The 19,773-nt window shown below is 36.5% G+C and overlaps 1 protein-coding gene across 3 annotated transcripts in view; it reads right to left on the bottom strand.

Annotated features, from left to right (window-relative positions):
* Window positions 1-2,794: 2,794 nt before the first annotated feature.
* The window catches only part of n4bp2.L (NEDD4 binding protein 2 L homeolog), a 40,324-nt gene continuing 23,345 nt past the window's right edge, over window positions 2,795-19,773 (bottom strand). For all 3 annotated transcript variants that reach the window (XM_018229201.2, XM_041588486.1, XM_041588489.1), the window contains exons 8-17: window positions 17,654-19,623; window positions 16,506-16,591; window positions 14,440-14,485; window positions 12,626-12,813; window positions 11,744-11,859; window positions 9,634-9,757; window positions 7,315-7,497; window positions 5,892-6,060; window positions 4,694-4,817; window positions 2,795-3,857 (exon numbers count right to left, since the gene is read on the bottom strand). In XM_018229201.2, coding sequence (XP_018084690.1) covers window positions 3,812-3,857; window positions 4,694-4,817; window positions 5,892-6,060; window positions 7,315-7,497; window positions 9,634-9,757; window positions 11,744-11,859; window positions 12,626-12,813; window positions 14,440-14,485; window positions 16,506-16,591; window positions 17,654-19,623 — 3,052 coding nt within the window. In that variant the 3' untranslated portion in view covers window positions 2,795-3,811. The remainder of the gene's footprint in view (window positions 3,858-4,693; window positions 4,818-5,891; window positions 6,061-7,314; window positions 7,498-9,633; window positions 9,758-11,743; window positions 11,860-12,625; window positions 12,814-14,439; window positions 14,486-16,505; window positions 16,592-17,653; window positions 19,624-19,773) is intronic.

The raw sequence follows: 19,773 nt of genomic DNA, 5'->3' as shown, positions 1-19,773 counted from the left end.
CTGAAACAATACAAAAATAGTATTTTACACGCCATAAAATGCAAATTTTACAGAGGTTAAAAAAATTACAAATATGTTACATAATATCGAAATCTGGTCCTGACCTTCAGTAGATGGTGGAGATGCCACAATGTGCAATTATCTTGGTGTGAAACGAGTCGATTTGCACGGGCAAAAATATTGTTCTGCTGTTTTGCGTTGTATAAAAGCAACATCACAAACCAAGTTTTCATTTGGAAAAAAGAATAATACGCACTTGTTGTAATGCAGGTGAAGGTATCAGCCGGCTACTATCCTAAAAGAAAACATCTCACTTCAGTGCAAAAAATTTCTTCAATTCTTTTGGTGAACAGATGCAATTCTTGCAATAACTGGCACCAAGGTATTTATACAAAAATTAATATACACATTTTGTTCAGTACAGTGTGTTTGAAGTGTCCGATTGGGCACCCTAGGGCTCACCAGAGAGCCTAATATCAAGGGATAACTGTCACATACATTCAGAGCAGCAAGTGTCAAATTATACAGGTGTTACAGGTCTGTAGGAAGGGTGGATAGGAATTTTTCTGCTCTGGGGCCTGCTAGGCTCTAGGCCCACGGGGAAACTCTCTGGTGGTCTCGCAGGCCAGTTTGATGACAAGTGTTTTCCCAACACTAAAGCAGAGATTATTGCCATAGTCTGTAATTGCACAGTAAATGTATATGTTCTATTGGTTGATCAGTAGGCAGCACAACTGTATCACTCAATAAAGTTACATTCTGTGCAGACAAAAAGTAAATGGGCATGATAAAATTAAAAGGGGTGTATACCTTTTGTAATGTCCTGCCAAAGCGGTAGGACTGCGCAAAAGAAGTGCTTAACCAAATACTTTTATTAAGCTGAAATCTGTCATATTTGATTTAAAAGAGAACTATCGCGTAAATGAAAATTTTATATAGGGATGCACTGAATCAGGCTTTTTCAGCAGGATTCGGGCAAATCCTTATGCCTGGCTAAACCAATCTTAATTTGTATATGCAAATTAGGGGTGGGGAGGGACACCATGTGACTTTTTGTCACAAAACAAGGATGTAAAATGTTTTCCACTTTTTCCTTTCCCGGCCCTAATTTACATATGCAAATTAGGACTCAGTTCGGTATTCGGCAGAATCTTTCACAAACGATTCGGTCGAATCCTAAATAGTGGATTCGGTGCATCCCCAATTTAATATAAGCTTCATCATACTGAAATAAGAAACAAAAAAATACAGTCAATAAAATATTCTGCATTATTTCTGAAATAATCAAGTTTATTTCACTATCTCTCTCTCAGCAACGGTTTCTCTTCATTCTTGCAGCAGTTGGGTGTCAGATATTCATTGACCGTTAGATCCAAAATATCTAAATAGGTGGGCTTCTTTCCTAGCAGATGAATTAGAGCTCACTCAAATAATTGATTTCAGTACAAACAAAATCTAAAAAAATAACTGCCTTTTGCACAAATCCTGCATGTAGAGAGACATGATGTCTGGTGATTTTAATAGAATGAGCTCTGATACATCTTCTAGGCAAAAGGAGCCCCCCTATAAGATATATTGGATCTAACTTGTCAATAAATATCGGACACCCAACTGCTGCAGGAATATAGAATAAAGAGAAACAGATGCTGAGAGGGATAGTGATTATTTCAGAAATGGTACAGAATTTCTGAAGCTTATTTCAGTATGCTGAAGCCTATATTAAATGTTAATTTTCGTGATAGTTCCACTTTAATAATAATAAAGAAAGGCAGCGCTAACCCTTACTCCTTATACTGCTGGAGAAGGGGGTCACCACCCCCTCCTGCACCATAAATGCAGAAATTGGCAGTGGGTAAGATACTCCATGAAAGTCCGCGTCAGCATTCATCCTACCTGCATATGTATGTCCCAGCAGCAAGTATGATCAATGCCTTAAGTAAAGGAATGTGGTCTAGTAATATGCAGCAGTGAAGAAAGCTGGCGCTGTTCAGAGAGGAGATCCATACTCCCTAGAATCTCTGCACAAGCGCTTAACTTGAGAGTATTTGGAAAAAGTATTTGGAAAAGTTCTTCTTCCTACCACCTTTTGCAAAAGGCAAACATTCTTTTAATCCTCCATAGTTCTATCAATGCATTCTAGAGGCGAAAAATACTTATTTTAGAAATTTCTGAATCACATCACAAAAAGGTGCACTACATTAAATAGAATCTTTAGAATCTGAATTTGCCTAGAAGCACTATGGAATAAAAAGTATCTTAAATCAGCTTGTGGTAAGAGGATAAAGATTAGGAAAATTAGTACACGAATCAGAAAAAGAATGCCCCTTTTTATGGATTAAAAGGGAACTATAGCAAAAAGGATATTTTAACATAAGCTTCAATTCAATGAAATAAGGAACTTATATAATCAATTGAAAACTAGTTCTGAAATAATCAAGTTAATCTTTAATACTCGTGGGAATCCGTCTCTCTACATGCAGCTTTGTGTTGGAATCAGTTATTTTGAAAGACAGTTATTTCTAACACATTGTCTAGGCAAAGGCAGCAAACAGAAACATATCTGACTTAACGGTCAATTAAAATCTGATTCTGGCTCGGATTCTTGACTCCTGCAAGAAGAGACATATTATTGAAAGGGGGGTATTGAAGAATACATTTCTTGTTTCAGAAACTGGATGGAATTTTTAATATAATCGATAATTTTTTAGCAATGACGCTTCTATTAAAATTATTTTAGCAATAGTCCACTTTTAAAACAACCAAAACATGTAAATAAACCTCTCCCAAAATTAAGAAACATGATAAATGAACATGATACATTTCTTAATGGTTTTAGCACCCTGAGGATCTGAGGAAGGGTTTGCAAGCAACATTATGTCAAATGTTCTGTTTACTAAGAAACGTTAAAACAAATAAAATGCAAAACAAAAACAAACTAAAATGTGTACAGTGATTAAATAAAAAAAATAATAAAATTCCACACCAAGGAGAGCAGTAGAAAAACCATAGCAGAAAGGTGAATAGATTCTGGGGTAAGTGGGGAACATCAAACAAGCTAAAAAACAAAAACACTGCTGCAATGGTTATCAGGCACACAGACCTGATATAAGGAGTTTGGGAAAGGCATTTTCTCTGTGGGTTATTACTTGATCCAGATGCATGTGCAGACTGTACAGCTTCTCTGCAGTATGGAACAAAGTTACTTGTGTGTTAGGCATGCAGAATGTAAATTAAATAGGTCTACCTTGAGGGGGGATAGTGGGCATCCACAATTTCATGCAAAATCTAGCAATACTGATCTGTGATGCACGTTTAATATGCTTACCCCTTCAGATGCAGAGAATGACATCCCGAAACAATAAAACACAATGCTCAAAATAGCTTCAACCTAAATAAGACAGTCCTAATATTGTTTGCCCGCAAATATCCACATCTGTGCTTGTTAAGTGTAACAGAACTAAGCACAACATCATAGGCACTTAGTGCATGGATTGTTATATAGAATGACATTGTAATCTATTCTGTGCTTCAGGAGAGGTAGAAATAATCGACATAGAACATGAACACAGCAATTCGTAAAACAGGAAATAAAACCTTATCCAAATGCTAGTCTTCTTGGTTCTGTTTTGCTTTAAAGGTCAAAAAGGCAACCTGTAATTATAAAAACAGAAACTGTGCTTCTCATTGGCTGTACCTCTAGCCGTTAAAAACACAGGGATGATGAACACTTAAAAGAGGTGCGTATCTGCTACAGAATTTTCTAAATTGTACAATCATTTTGTTCTCCGAGAATCCCGTTTTGATCCAGACTTTATTTCAGGGTGATATGAAGCACTCCCGGCCTTACCTCCTGAAATCTACAATGAAATGCAAAAACAAATGGTATTGTTATACAGGGTATATCATTTTCTAGAAAAAAACATATGATCAAAGGAAAAGTTTATCTTCAAATTACTATAGGGATAGGATTTATTAAGCTTAGTTGCCATCATGCACAAGGCAGTGTTTTATTATTTCCAAAGAAAAGGAAAATCATTTTTAAAAATGAGAATAATTTGATTACAATTAAGCATGGCGCAGACTGCAATAGCAATTGGTTTATTTTTTTTTGTAAAGTTTTTAATTTGTTTTTACCTTTTAATGTATTTAGCAGCCCAGCAGTCTATGACAAACTTGTTTTCTTATTAGCAAGGCCTGTTGTGCTTCCCATAGTAAAGCATAAGAAATGGTGTGCCTACAGCAGGCAGCATCTCCCATGCTTTGTATGTGAAGCAGTGACAAGTGATTTTGGGAATTCTAACAGTGTGGTTTTCAGATACAGGTCAAATCTCCTTTTACGTCACAAATCAGTGTGGCAGATTTTTTAATTTTCAAATTCCAGCTTTTTGAAAATTGCAGGGGGGGGGGAAATATAAAAATTTGATCACATTAATAAAAATATTAATAAAAAATATTACAATGAAAATTCTACTCAATTTTACAAATTTGACTGTTCAAAAAAAAAAAAATTAAAATACTTTGAATTCTATAGGAACTCACAAGGCTTTAGCTGCCGAATGGTTTTATTCAAGCTTCAAAAATGTTTTTTCATTTGATAAACCTCGAAATCAATATGACCAGAAATCAAAGAATCTTGATTGGCGCATCCCTTGGTAGAAAAAGAACATAGTTGTATATCAATAGATAAACTCACCTGAAGCTGTGGTTTGTGAGATAGTCAATGACTGCTAATTTAATGCGAGGGACTCCTCCTTGGCTATGATTTCCTCTTCCTGTTATTACAGAGAGGTAGGATTTGCCTCCATTCTTTTTATACTCTGGTAAAGAAAAAAACATGAATTAAAGGAGAACTAAACCCCCAAACAATGTAGGTCTCTATAAAAAGAAAACCTGTTGCATGTTAATAAACCATTTTCATAATAATATACTTTTTTAGTAGTATGTGCCATTGGGTAATCCTAAATAGAAAATTGGCATTTTAGAAAACAAGGGCGCCCACTGGGATCATACGATTCACTGTGCACACAAACATACCATACTTTTTCCTAAATTCATTATTTTAGTTGTTGAATGTCCTGTAATATAATCATTCTTCTATAAATGATACTAGAGGACCAGTGATGAGGATATAAAATGTAGCCTAGTCCTCCATGGGAGTTGCATGATGTCACTGGAGACAGGTGACCATAAATGGCATCCTCCATAAAAAGGGATACATCTTAGATTTGCTCATTGTTTGTCTATCATGCCAGAGAACTCTATGCCAGCATAGGTAGTCCCCTAAATAAAATACAATTCTGAGTGGGAAGACAAGGTTCAGGATACAAATGTCCTACAACTAGGGATGCACTGAATTCACTATTTTGGATTTGGCCGAACCCCCAAATCCATTGTGAAAGATTCGGCCGAATACCGAACCAAATATGAATCCTAATTTGCATATGCAAATTAGGGGTGGGAAGGGAAAACATTTTTTACTTCAATACTTTGTGAGAAAAAGTCACGGATTTCCCTCCCCACCCCTAATTTGCATTTGCAAAACAGGATTCAGTTCAGCAGGGCAGAAGGATTCGGCAGAATCCTGCTGAAAAAGGCCAAATCCCAAACCGAATCCTGGATCCAGTGCATCCCTACCTACAACACATTTGGCTTAACACTTACTGGTAGCAAGTTGGAGGTCTTCCTTAAGCACTGATCTATAGTCATATACCAGGTGAAACACACACAAAAAAATTAAAAAAAATAAATTAAAAAAAAAAGAGGAGGCTTGACATGGATTAACTGGCACAGCCAGAAAGTTAAAAAGCCCTGTGTAATTTTACTTTGCGGATGCAACACTGAATGGATCAGTATCTCTTTATTAGAGGGAAATGTTTATTTAAAATTTTTACCGTCCATCTTGTTCTGAAGAACCTGGCGAAAGTGTTTCATAGCCTCGCTGACGTGGAGTCCATGCAAGTCTAATATATTTTCTGGCAACAAGAATTCATTAGCTCTCTCAAAGATCTGTACAGCAGCTCTGTGGTTTTCCTGTTTCATTTTCTGGGCATAGAGGTACCCCTATGGAAAAAAAAACAAAAAACCAGTGAGTTTATGCACTCTGCTAAATGCTTTGTTTACAGAGTCAAGCAGCATTAAACCTCACTTATTGCTTTATATCACTTAACTTAAAAACTTGGCCACAGCGGACAATGTACTCTGCAATGAGATATCATTGGTTTCTATAGTACAGCGACTCACAGTACAGCAACACTTATTAATATAAAAAAAATATTGATAATACAAGAATACATATTCACCAGCCCAAGTGCTTGGGCTCTGCCTGCAGCAAGCGGTGTGAGTTGCTATAATTAATTATTAAGCCAAAACACACCAATACAATGCTAGTACTGGGCTCCAAACAATTCTTATAACAAATACTAATTGGTGTGTTTATGGCATGCATGCTGCCCAAGGAAAACAGATACTTGAAGCAAAACCAGGACATCTAGCTTTCTGACGCACCAGAGAGCAGTTTCAAAAAGTACAATTATAAAAAAAAAAAAAACAGGACATGAGTGACCTACACATGACAGCTGCTTGCATATGCTACAGCAGAATTTATTTTTAAAGGAAATCTAAAACCCAAAAGAAAGTCGACTGAAGACTGAAAGGCTTTTCACAATTTAAGTTTAAACCTTATGTCAGCTAGAATTATCTACTTATAATACACATGAATATCCCGTAAAATATATCCTTATAAACGGTACTTAGTGATGTCATCGGTAAGTGATATAATTTTTGTCACACTCACTGCAACTTGTGTACTATAATAAAGAGAGTACCCCCTGTCACAAAATATGAGGCAATTAGAAGAGTTCCATGACCTGTTTAAAAACACTCGGTTTATGGTCGTGGAACTCCTCTGTAACTTTTAGTATCCTTATATTTTACAAGAGGGGGTACTTTATTCATTATATAACGAAAGATATTATTATCTGGCCCCTTTATATACTCATACACATTTATTATATCCCCTTTCAGTGCCTCTTCTCCAGTGTAAACAACCTAAGCTTTGCCAGCCTTTCTTCATAATGAAAAACTTTCATAGCAGCTTAAACTAACTTTTCTCTCTCATGTCTGTTTTGAATACAAGACACCAAGACGAGACTGCGTATGCTAAATGGGGGCTTTTCCAGTGCTTTAAAAAGGGGAAGAATTATCCTCATGTTATATAAAATTGGACCCCTTTAATATCTTGATTGCCTTTACTGCTGTTGACTGGCATTGATTGAGGCAATTGCTCCGGACTGAACTTTTAATTTCATTTAATACCTGTTGTGCATAATATGTTGCAACTTGTTTCATGCCTCTGCTGTGAGCCTCGCTTGCTTTCCTGTAACATTCTTGTTGTTTTCTACGGTAAAGGAACGCTTCAGCTCTGAAATCATCATACTCTGGGAATTCATAGTCCTGATAGAAATTCTCAGGGATGGTATCTTTGTCTACATTTAATTTCTGCAAAGATGAAAAACAAGAGAGTGTGTGCTTTATAAATTAAATTTAGCACCTATATTCATGTTTTATAATCATTTACATATTGAATGGGGTTGTTTAGCTGTAAATTAACTTTCAGTATGACACAGACATTGATATACTGAGACAATTAGCAGTTGGATTTCATAATGTGGTTTTTACGTTATTTAGCTTTTTGTTCAGCAATAAAAGCTAAAGAACGAAGAAACAGTTATGGTCTTCTTTACCTTGGCAACTAGGCAGTGGTTTAAATGAGAGACTGAAATATGAAATAGGAGGGTCAGTAACCTGGTAAGATGTAGAAGATTTAGGCAAATAACTGAAAAAATCTAAACAAAATAAAGGCTAAATGCAAATACAGGTATGGGACCGGTTATCTAGAATGCTCGGGACCTGAGGTTTTCCAGAAAATGGATCTTTCTGCAATTTGGATCTTCATACCTTAGATCTACTAAAAAAATATTTAAACCCAATAGGATTGTTTTGCCTCCAATAAGGATTAATTATATCTTAGGTTGGATCAAGTACAAGATACTATTTAATTATTACAGAGAAAAAGGGAATCATTTTTACAAATTTGGATTATCTAATTATAATGAAGCCTATGGAAGACGGCCTTTCTGTAATTCAGAGCTTTCTGGATAACAGGTTTCTGGATAATAGATCCTATACCTGTAGTATATTCTATAACAATGATATACAGCATCATGTTTATATTTAATTAAAACACAGAATGTTAATATAATTTAAGAAATGTATTCTGCACTCCTTCCTATTACTTACATAGTAACACAAAAACAAAACACATCCACCAAGTTTAAGCTCACAAAACATAACAGGTCATGGTCAATTTTAAATTTGCAATTTATGTAGTCTAATTTCCTTCATAGTACATAAATAAAACATTAAACGTGTCCGAAGCATTCTGAACAATTGGATGCCTTATACTCACAGGATTACCAAAATATATGGTATGTAGAACCTGGAAATATAAAAATAGTGCATTTGAATTTTCCTGGCTGCCACTTGAGCCCCTACAAACATACTATACAACAAGACCTATGGTAAAAGCTCCTAAACAGTAACCCTAAAAATACATATTTTTGGAAACTATTAATATCTATGATCTATGTGTTAGGAAACTCAATTTTTCTTTAGAATTTTTCTTACTAATTTTTCGTCCTTATGGACAGGTAAAAATGTTATTCATATTTACTGCTACAGCTCCGTATCCATGTCATATAGAATACCTTGGCAACAGAGAATTTGTGTTCTGTTAGGATTCAGCATTTCCCTTTGAAGACTATCCAACAATATATAACCCTTAAAGGAATAGTTCAGTGTGAAAATAAAATCTTGGTAAATAGATAGGCTGTGCAAAATAAAAAAATGTTTCTAATATAGTTAGTTAGCCAAAAATGTAATGTATAAAGGCTGGAGTGAACAGATGTCTAATAAAACAGACAGAATCCAACTTCCTGCTTTTCAGCTCTATAACTCTGAGTTAGTCAGTGACTTGAAGGGGAGCCACATGGGACATAACTGTTCAGTGAGTTTGTAATTGATCCTCAGCATTCAGCTCAGATTCAAAAGCAACAGATATCAAGTCTCTGATTGGTTACTGCCTGGTAGCCAGGGTAACCAGTCAGTGTAAACCAAGAGAGCTGAAAAGCAGGAAGTAGTGATCTGACTGACATGTTATACATCAAATCACTCCAGCCTTTATACATTACATTTTTGCCTAACTAACTATATTAGAAACATTTTTTATTTTGCACAGCCTATCTATTTACCCAGTTTTTATTTTTACACTGAACAATTCCTTTAATGTTGCAGCCTGTATCAGAACTTTGTTAATGACTCTCTATAAGCAGCTTTGTTGTTTATAGATCTCCTGTGGTGTACAATGTTTTTCAACATCTCCTTTATCTCAAAATATAGCCCAGAAGTACATGAACACTTTTCACTGCTGACCTTTCCTCTTTTGTCTGTCTAAAGAGTGTGCCTGTATGGGGAATTCGGTTTCATAATAAATAAGTTGAATTCCAAACATTTCATGAGTCAAACACTTTCTACCAAATCATGTTTTGTTGGCGGATTTTTATTAAAAATAATTACCTTTGATTTCGGGTTTTCAGACGTAGAGGCTTCTGTTTGTTTAAGATTAGGGGCTACAACATTTTGCACTGGGCCAGCTTCAAGAACAGCACTCAGGAATTCTGCAGTCTTCTCTAAAGAATAACTGTTAAAAATATATCATTTAGCCATCTACAGCAAATCGTATAACTGTGAAATTAAATGTAACCAAAAGATATGTAGAGATACAAAAAAAAAGTATATAACATTCTGTAGCAGGAATATTTTACAAATGGAGAACATTCAGGACATTTGCCATGTGCCAGTGAATTCACTTAAAGGTCAGATGATATAATAGACAGCAAAGACCCTACAGCTACATTCAGCAATCTACAGCACCGTGCAACCATGCCAAAAAGTTCTCTGCCTTCGTTGACTGGGAGGCTGATTCTTTCCTTCGCAGCTAATTATGCTCTGAGGCTATATGGTCGATACTGACTTGTTTTTTTTAGTATTTCTGTGTGGGGTTGGTCTCATACTTTTTGGGTCGGGGATACCCCTCCCTTCACTCCTTGATCTCCCACTGCCTCTCCTTGATCTCTCCCTTCTCTCTCTATCTCTTCTTCTTTTTCTTGTTTCTCCCCTCTTTTGCTGTTTGTTTTTTTTTTTTTCCCCCGGGGGTTTAAAGTTAAAATGTCCAGCACAGTGTGGCAATGGTTGCCTTGAATGCATGTTACTTTTCTATACAACTTTGTGCTGGTAATAAATAAACGTTTTAAAAAAAACCATGCCAAAAAGTAAACATTACAATTAGCAAAACCTTTCCCTTAAAAAATTGCAACTTCCATCTAAATGAACTACATCATTACCTAACCAATGTCCTCTCTAATGAGGAAGCCATTGTAGAATTGTTCAGTGAAAACAAAATAGAGCAAAGATTGATGATTCAAGGTAGTTTTGCTGGCACTGAATATGGACCTTGGATTCCATTCCAATATGAATGTCTTCATACCCCAGTATTCTAGAGGAAAATGTGAGGCTTCCTGACAAATTAATGTAAACCTGATCATACATGACAAGAATCCTAAAGGGATATGGTCATGATTTTTATGGGGTAGTTATTTCTAAATGACACTGTTTACACTGCAAATAATTCACTCTAGCATATAAAATTGTATTCCTGAACCAACAAGTACATATTTTTTTTTATTTGTAATATTAGGGTGTAGGCAGCCATCACAGGCCATTTTGCCTGGTCATGTGCTTTCAGAAAAAAACAGCACTTCATGATGGAACTGCTTTCAGATAAGCTATTCTTTCTCCTTTTCAGTGTAACTTAAGAATTCAAAATGGTACTTGGATTTTTACTATTGAGTGCTATTCTCATATCTACCAAAGAGCTGTTACCTGGTTACATTCCAATTGTTCTGTAGTTAGGCTGTTGGGGGGGGGGAGTGAGAGGGGTGTTATCACTCCAACAGCAGTACAGCAGTAAAGAGTGACTGAAGTTTATCAGAATACAATCACATGACTGAGGCACCTGGAAAACTGACAATATGTTTTGTCTCATGTCAGATTTCAAAATTAAAAAAATTTGTTTGCTCTTTTGAAAAATGCATTTCAGTGCAGCATTATTAATTGATGCATTATTAATTGAGCAGCATTATTAATTGATGCATTTTGGAAAAAAAAACATGTTTTCCTGTGACAGAATCCCTTAAGTATACCAGTTTAATTACCGAACAAGAAAACAATGGCAAAGTCAAGGCCCAGAACCATAAGAGATATGTCTATAAGCAAGTGCCCTCACATGAAAGGTCAAATTTCCTCCAATTCACTGTTAAGGTAATACTCAACTCAATTTTATCAAGTTACTGGTCTGCAAGCTAATGTTTAATCCTGAGATGGATTTATACAGAGACTATAGCACTTCCCGACAATCAACTAATTAAGTGCACTTAATAGCACCTGGTTATTACCTTCTTAACAATATGAAAGCAGTAAGGGTATACTAAATATCATTCATGGTTTCTTCATGTTGGTAAATTACATTGTATTTGTTATTGTATTTTTAACAAAATAAACAAATCCTGTAAATCAGATTATGCCTCCCTAATTTTAGAATATGATGAAAAATTAATAAAATACTTACTTGTTTTCCTTAAAAATATCCATAAGAAGTCTTTGTTCAATGTTAGGAAATAATTCAAAAAGTTGTTTTTCCTTTAGTTTTGCAGCACAGTTTTTTGCTCTTAGTGTAGACTTTTTCTGCAGCAGAAAAACAAAGCATATGGCATTTTTGAAACCTGTGGGGCATGTAGAAAAATGCTCTGGTACTGGACATTGAAACAGTAAGAACAGGGGTTCGTTAACAGTGTGCCAGCCGCCAGGACCCAAAAAGAGATCAGCATGAGCAGTTTATGATAATGATGTTTTGTTAAATATGTGTTATTATAGATTAATTGGAATGTGCAAAAGAGAAGCCATGAAAAATACTTCTACCTGATCTACCTGTTTTTTAAACAGGCAATCCTCTGCATGATGGTCTCATTCCATAGATAAGCAACATTTGTTTTAAAACATCACTTGCTCTGGCTCAACACGCAACTGACCTTATCCTAAGTAGGGATGCACCCAATCCCGAACTGAACCTGAACCAACCTGCTTCTGGATGGAATAGCTGGCCCTGGCATTATGCCCCATATATAACAAATTACTCTTTTGACCTCTGTGGTCCCTGTAGGGAACAACACAATGCAGCACAGCGGGTAAAGTGCATTGGCCCACATGCAGACAATTAATTTGAATGCAAAACACTCTACCTATGGAAGGTGCTCATGGGAAATTACCAGCAGTAATTTCTTAAAATGCTACGGAAAAAACAGTGCAAGTATGAAAAATGCAGAGTTTTGTATTACAGTATTAAACAGTACTAAAAATGATTTGCATACATATGTGTTGGACTCTAAAACGTGCAAATGTGTGTATATTGCAAAATTCCTACACAAAATCATATCATATCAGTCTGTCATACCTGACATTCTTGCTCCTGTAATGCAATTTCCTCTGACATTATCTCCCGTAATGACACCTTCTTGGTCTGTACATTCCACTGATCCATGAAAGGGAATGCGTCATAGGATGTCTCTGAATATTCAGTGTCGGGTTTTTCCATCTTAGGCTCTTCATTTATCAGAGTATCCAGTTCTGATGGTGATAAATCTATGGGGGGGGGGGGAATTCCGCCTCATTTAATATTTTCAAGTTTTCTTTATTAATTATAAAAATAATGAGACATTCTTGCAACATGATTTCTTAACAAGACTAACTTCTCTATTTATATTCAGCACAGAATTAAATGTTGGTTTACACTGGACTTACTAGACATAAAATGAAATAGATTCACTACAGATTTAATACATATGAGCTGCAAATGTTAAGGAGGAAATACAGCTATGAAATAATGTCATGTTTCATAAATAGAACAAAAGCTCAGAAGAAGAAGTAAGAAGAAGAAAAGACAGAAGTAGGATTTATTTTCCTGGGGGGGGGGAGGCCATAAAGGGTTGGTCTGTCTTAAAAAAAATAAAAAAAAATAAAAAACTTACATTTTTTCATGGTTGCTTAAAGGAGAAGGAAAGCTACTGAAGCAGTTTATTGCCAATAGATTAGCCACAAATGGTCAAGCTATAAGACTATATTTATTGTGCAGAATGCTTTACCATACCTGAGTAAACAGCTCTAGAAACTCTCTCTGTTTGTTTAGGATAGAAGCTTCCATATTGGCTTGGTGTGACATCAATTCCTGCCTGAGTCTCCCTGCTCGCTCATAGCTCTCGGCTCAGATTACAGCAGGGGGGGGGGGGGGGGAAGAGAGAGGAGCAAACTGAGCATGCTCAAGCCCTATCCCTGGAAGTTTAAGCTGAAGGCAGGAAGTCTGATACAGAAGCCCATGTGTACACAATAGAAGGAAAGAAAGGTGGTGTTGCTTTTGACCGAGGATTCAGAGCAACATTACTTTCAAGGTCTACTGGTGTATTTATATAGACCTTTCTGATAAAGCTTACTTAATTTTAACCTTTCCTTCTCCTTTAAAGGGATTCTGTCATGATATTTATGATGTTGTTTTTATTTCTAAATTACACTGTTTACACTGCAAATATTCCACTCTACAATATAAAATTTTGAACCAATAAGTGTATTTTCTTGTTGTTGTAATATTGGTGTGTAGGCAGCCATTTCAAACGATTTTGCCTGGTCATGTGCTTTTCAGATTTTGCAGTACAGCAGTCACATGACTGGGGGGCAGCTGGGAAACTGACAATATGTCTAGCCCCATGTCAGATATCAAAATTAAATAAAAAAATAAAATCTGTTAGCTCTTTTGAGAAAGCACTATTAACTGATGTGTTTTGAAAAAAAATATCCCATGACAGTATTCATTTAACTGTTCATAAAAAATGTTTCAAGAGGTACTCCACACATAATCAAGCTTGATAAAGACTAGGGTGGCACTAGACATGTCACTTTTAAGCGGTTATGCTGCTATGAAACAAGAAAGGCTTTTGACGCAATAAGAGAAGGTTATATACTGTATAGTGGATAGAATGAGCAGTCCATTGACTTGCATCCTTGTGAGAGATAAGGCAGTACAGTTGAGGTGGCAAGACAAAAGTAAAGATTCTTTTACAAGGTCGGCTGTCTGGTTCTAACACTGGCAGCAATATATTTGCTGTTACTGAAGAGAACTGTGTCAAGAAAAATGAAAATATCAGATATTCTCAACAGTTTCTGCTACAATTTAAACTAAACTATAAATAGAAGAGAATTAAATAATAAAGGACCAACCTTCAAAGAGGAGCTGGTAAGACAAGGATTCTTGTTTCTGCCTTTCCTGAAATAAAACATTAAAAAGCATTATTATTAGCTTTTGTTGACAAATGACAAAAACAGCTATAATAAAGACAAAGTTATTAGGGTATTTGTTAGATTTCATTCGCTATCATTTGTTAGATTTATTGGGTGTGACACATAAAACACTGTTCAAAAACCTCACCTATAGCTTCATCCCAAGAACTAGCAATGATGTATGTGTCTAGAAAACACAATATCACCAAAGTCATTCAGCCTTAGTGTTTTACCCTTGTACCTTTGTGTAGTTCTTTTTTGTCAGTATCTTGTTCATGCTCTGGCTAGCATTCACACTGTGAACTTACATCAGTTCAATGGGTGTTGAGTATGCTCTAGAGTAGTATTAATGGGTAATTTCTAGCAAGTAAATCACATTAAAATTATATTAAAAGACACTTCACCTTTTGTCTTGCTCCATTGTCCAAAATGGAGCCAAACTGTTCTAAATAAGGATGCACCGAATCCAGGATTCGGTTCGGGATTTAGGCTTTTTCAGCAGGATTCGGATTCGGCCGAATCCTTCTGCCCGGCCGAACCAAATCCGAATTTGCATATGCAAATTAGGGACGGAGAGGAAAATCGCGTAACTTTTTGTCACAAAACAAGGAAGCAAAAAAAAAAAAAAAAAAAATATGCAAATTAGGATTCAAATTCGGTTCGGTATTCGGCCGAATCATTCGTGAAGGATTCGGGGGGTCGGCCGAATCCAAAATAGTGGATTCGGTGCATCCCTAGGTCTAAATGCTTCTCTTGTCCTCAGATCAGATTCTGTTCCACACAACTTAGCCCATGTTCTATTTAATTGCTCCACAGTCCCTGGCAGCAAGTCAGAATGCTCTGCTCCTCCTTCCTTTGCACACCAGGTGACCATATGTCACTATGAAAATCACATGACAAGCACTGCTGATGATCGAAGGAATTTAGGGGGGATTGACCCCCACTTGTTTGGTTGGGCTGCTCACAACACAGACGGTAAATCTTCCCATGTGTCATTGCCATTTAAAAATAATCTTTAAAATATAATAATGGCAGGGCAAAGACAGTATTAGCCCTGAAACCACAGCACAAGAGGGTTTTTTGGGAACAAAAGTGACTAAAAGTTGCTACATGTTTATAATATATATACACCTCAGCAGTGCCAAACCTGTGGGTCTGTATCTTCAGTTGAATCCCACTTGCAGGTACTCTTTATTTACATTTTATATCATCTTCAGATTGGGACACCTTAATTGCAGCATGGCCTGTTCCCCCGCAGCTCTAATGTCTGTATCTATAATTTCCTTGACGTTCTACTGTTTCACAGTGGTACAGTAGGTATCTATAGATAGGGTAAGATTGGCTGGTTCAAACGACAGTCTGAAACCCAGGCTTTGCATTGATGGATGCAGTCAGTTAATAACAGATCGTTGCATCATAGCCCATCCTCTAGACATAACAAGCCCAGCCCAAAACGTTAAGGCTATGGACACACGTGCAGATTTTCACCAAGGTCTACGGTGCGGTTTTTAAAAAGCAGACTGCTGCGTAAATACGCCAGCATGCGGTGCGATTGCCGAAGCTTGAAACCGCTAGCGTATTTACGCAGCGGATGGCCTTTTTTGAAAAACGACGCCAAAACTGCGGTTAGAATCCGCACGTGTATGCGCGCCCAGGCTGGCAATCTGTGGGTTCTGGCAAATGCCAGAGGGGCTGCTACAAGATTCCATAGAAAGTCAGTATTTAGTGGGCTGGTGGGAGCTGTTTGGGCCTCTATGTACCTGAAATGCCAGGGCCGATTTTAATTCTCAGTCCGGACCTGCGTGTGTCCATAGCCAAAAAAACCTCCTAAAAATCATTGTCCCACCCTCCTGTTCAGACTTTCAAACACACAGAGGTGGTTGTTCAACAGGACAGGTATTGCTTACCCTTTAGTACTTTGCCAAAAGAGTTAGCCTCGGAAAAAGAGCAGCACTGCAAATACATGAAAAAGAAACAAAGCACTAAAAAAGAAAATGAAAACCAACCGTAATAGATTCTTTCCATCTCTTATGGATAGCTTTGGCCAGATTTAGGTCTATGTGTACAGTACAATCCTCAATAGTTAAAGAACCTTAAAAAACACAACATGTACACATATCATGAGCGGGTTACACAATTTCGACATGTAAAGCAGTTCTCCTAAAAGAACGTATTATACCACCTAAAACCTGCCATGATGCCACAAATGTTATTCAAGAAAGTTGGCAAGTTTCTTTTCAACATTTTTTACGCAGTTTCTCTGGTTCCTTGGTTAATGGAAAATTATGATTTACATTAAATCAATTTGTCCCTTAGTGGTCTATGTATCATGCTGTGTAAAAAGTGGAGTGAAACGTTACCGGTGATTTTGCAACCAATCAGATCTTTGGTTTTGTTTTCTAACTGTTGAAATCGAATTGCCGATTGGTTGCTCTGGGTAAAATCACTGATAATGCTTCACTCCCCTTTTTACACAGCATGATAAATAGGCCCTTAGTGTGATTGTGAATAATTCAATGGAGATATTTTATAAATAAGTGTAAGCACAATTGCCGGGGGGATTGGAGCAGATTTATTTGTGAATAGTGTCCTGTTTAAGGAAGCAGTTCGTTTTTTAAAGATCAGCTTTCTTCTCTATAATAAGACAGTATCTTGTACTGCATAAATTGATGCGCTGGCAAAACAGTTTTTTTAAAAATATTTTTGGTACATATATACATATACAGAAATCAGCAAGGATTTAAAAATAATGGATTCCTTTGCACATATCCTCATATATTGCCTGCACATTATGCAGTTCTTTACAGAGATTGTTCACTATTCACCCAAGTGAAGCATACAAGCTAAGGTACAAACCATTCTGAGTGAGATAGAATATGGCTTAATGTGTAATTAAATACATTTTTCTGCTAAAATAACAAAAATTAGTGAGCAAAGATAATTGGCTATATTAGAGGGTGTCACTACTTAAATCACCATTGTGTTTTGTTTTATATTATGGTAAATTAATTTTTCTATACACTACACTGTGTTATCTACTGAATCTACAGGTTTTACAGAGCAGTGACCAAAATATATATTGTATTAATGATAAAGGCAGGTTGCAGCAGTTATTGCTTAGTACTTTCCTACATAAATATCACACACCACTCACCTGGAGCTATGCCTACAGGACCAAACAACTCACTTAGCTGAAAGGCTAGTTCTGGAGGCAAACACAATTCCAGATGATCAAAATTCAAAGAGTCTTTAAGGGAATCACTGTTTTTCCTTTTTGTTTCATCCACTTCCTCCACAGCAAATCCACTTATTTTGTCATGTTTGTTAATATCTGACAAGGGCAGTTCACAGGCATCTTTATCAATGTTTTGTGTTTCTAAAACATTATTGGTTATTGTGTTAATTTCAACATCTGTTTTTTGAGAAGGCTCCATCTCTAAATCAGATAAGCATATTACTGGCTGTAAACCAGTATCCTTTGGCTGCTCAATGTCTGTTGGTTTTGTGACCATTTCATGTCGTTCAATGGTTTGCGTGTTCGATATATCAGGAACAGAGTACACATTTTGATATTCTGAATCTAGGGCTTCAGAAAATGTCACATTGGGATTATATGTAACTGTATGACTATCACCATGCTCCCTTTTTTCATCCAGTGATGTACTAAATCTATCATCATTCTGTGGCATGGCGCTACCAAACGATGGCATGTTAAGATCGTCAGGGCACACAGTAACTTGGTCTGGAGGAGGGCCAACGTCCAAAGTGGCATCCCCTAGAACACTCAAATATTCCTCTGTTTGGCAGTCTTCATCTTTGTAGATTTTCTCCCCAGAATCCAGGAGTAAGTTGGATACCCACACAATGTCTTTACTGCATCTTTCATAAAGATCAGTAAGCACATCAAAGGAAACGGACCTAAAGAGCCTAGCGAGGATATTTAGATTATGGTCATCATCCAAGCTAACTATTTCACTTTCTTCCACAAATGTACTTTTATGATGCATTACTCTATAGGGTATACTTTCCTGTGAATCTGAACTTTCATCCATTTGTTTTGGCTGAAATCGTTCACTATTGCCAGTGAGGACTTTTGTTGAATTAGAGATGTCAACATTTTTCTTCTCTACCCTCCAGGCCAAAGCCAATTCATGAGGCTCGGTTTGCGAATATTTACTGGGTCCACAGTGGACTTCATTTACTGGAGTATTCTGTTGATATGTCAGTATATCTTCTGTTTGAGAAGAGTCAGAACAGCTATTTGTAAAAGTTAAAGCCAGTTTACACTGTCTAATACTTCGTTTGCTTGGCCTTTTTTTCTCTGGTGTTTCGCATGCCATGACTTCATCTTCTTTAATGTTAGATAAATCTAGGCTTTGCAAGTCTTTAGTAACTTCAGTAACTGCTTGCGGATCATTCTCAGCATGATTTGATTCAGAGCTCTGTGCTGTATGAGGTAGATACACCTCTTCCTCTCTTTCTAAAGGAGAGCAGACTTGATCTTCTAAATGCATATTTTCTTCATTGCACGATCTCAAAGCTGGCAAAGCAGTACAATTATCAATTTCTTTGCATTGTTTTAACAAATCATGTGTTATCGTGTGACTATCCAGTTGTTTAGAATCACAGTTTGCCTCCTCACCATCATGCAGGGAGCATTTACTTTTAGAATTTTCTCTGATCTTGCTCCTACTCCGTGGGGCTCTCTGACCCATAGTGTGCTCCACTGGCCAGTCTCCAACAAAGTTTAACAACTCTGGCGTCTCCCCAGGTAATAATACCAAGGCATCCTCTGTAACATTTTCTTTAATTGTGATTTCATTTTCAGGAAACGTCGGATTTAAAAATGCATCATCACTAGTGGTTTTGGGATGCTGGCTGTTATATATGTCCTCTACCCTATCATACCTTTCATCTTCACTATGACTTGACTTCTGAATTTTCCTCAATGAATCTGTATAATTAAGTAAAATATCTGGATAATTTTTTGAGGTATCAGCTTCCAAACGGTCATGCAATGCTTCTCCTTCATCAGCCATATTGGAATCACTTTTATCTTCTACTTTTTCTTCAAAAGTACAAATGACCTCTTCATCCTTTAGAGTGGCCAGTGAATAGTTTTCTCTGGAAAATAAGCAACAAAAGACATGCATAACTAATGATAAAAAAACATTACACAGTTAATCATAGACAACAATACAAATTAACAGCAAAACAACCAAAATAATTTCTCCTATGAATGCCCATCTCCTTCAGATATATGCAATCAAAACA

Source organism: Xenopus laevis, chromosome 1L (genome assembly GCF_017654675.1).
Source record: "Xenopus laevis strain J_2021 chromosome 1L, Xenopus_laevis_v10.1, whole genome shotgun sequence".
NCBI classification, from domain to species: Eukaryota; Metazoa; Chordata; class Amphibia; order Anura; family Pipidae; genus Xenopus; species Xenopus laevis.
This window is presented reverse-complemented; position numbering and strand designations above follow the sequence as displayed.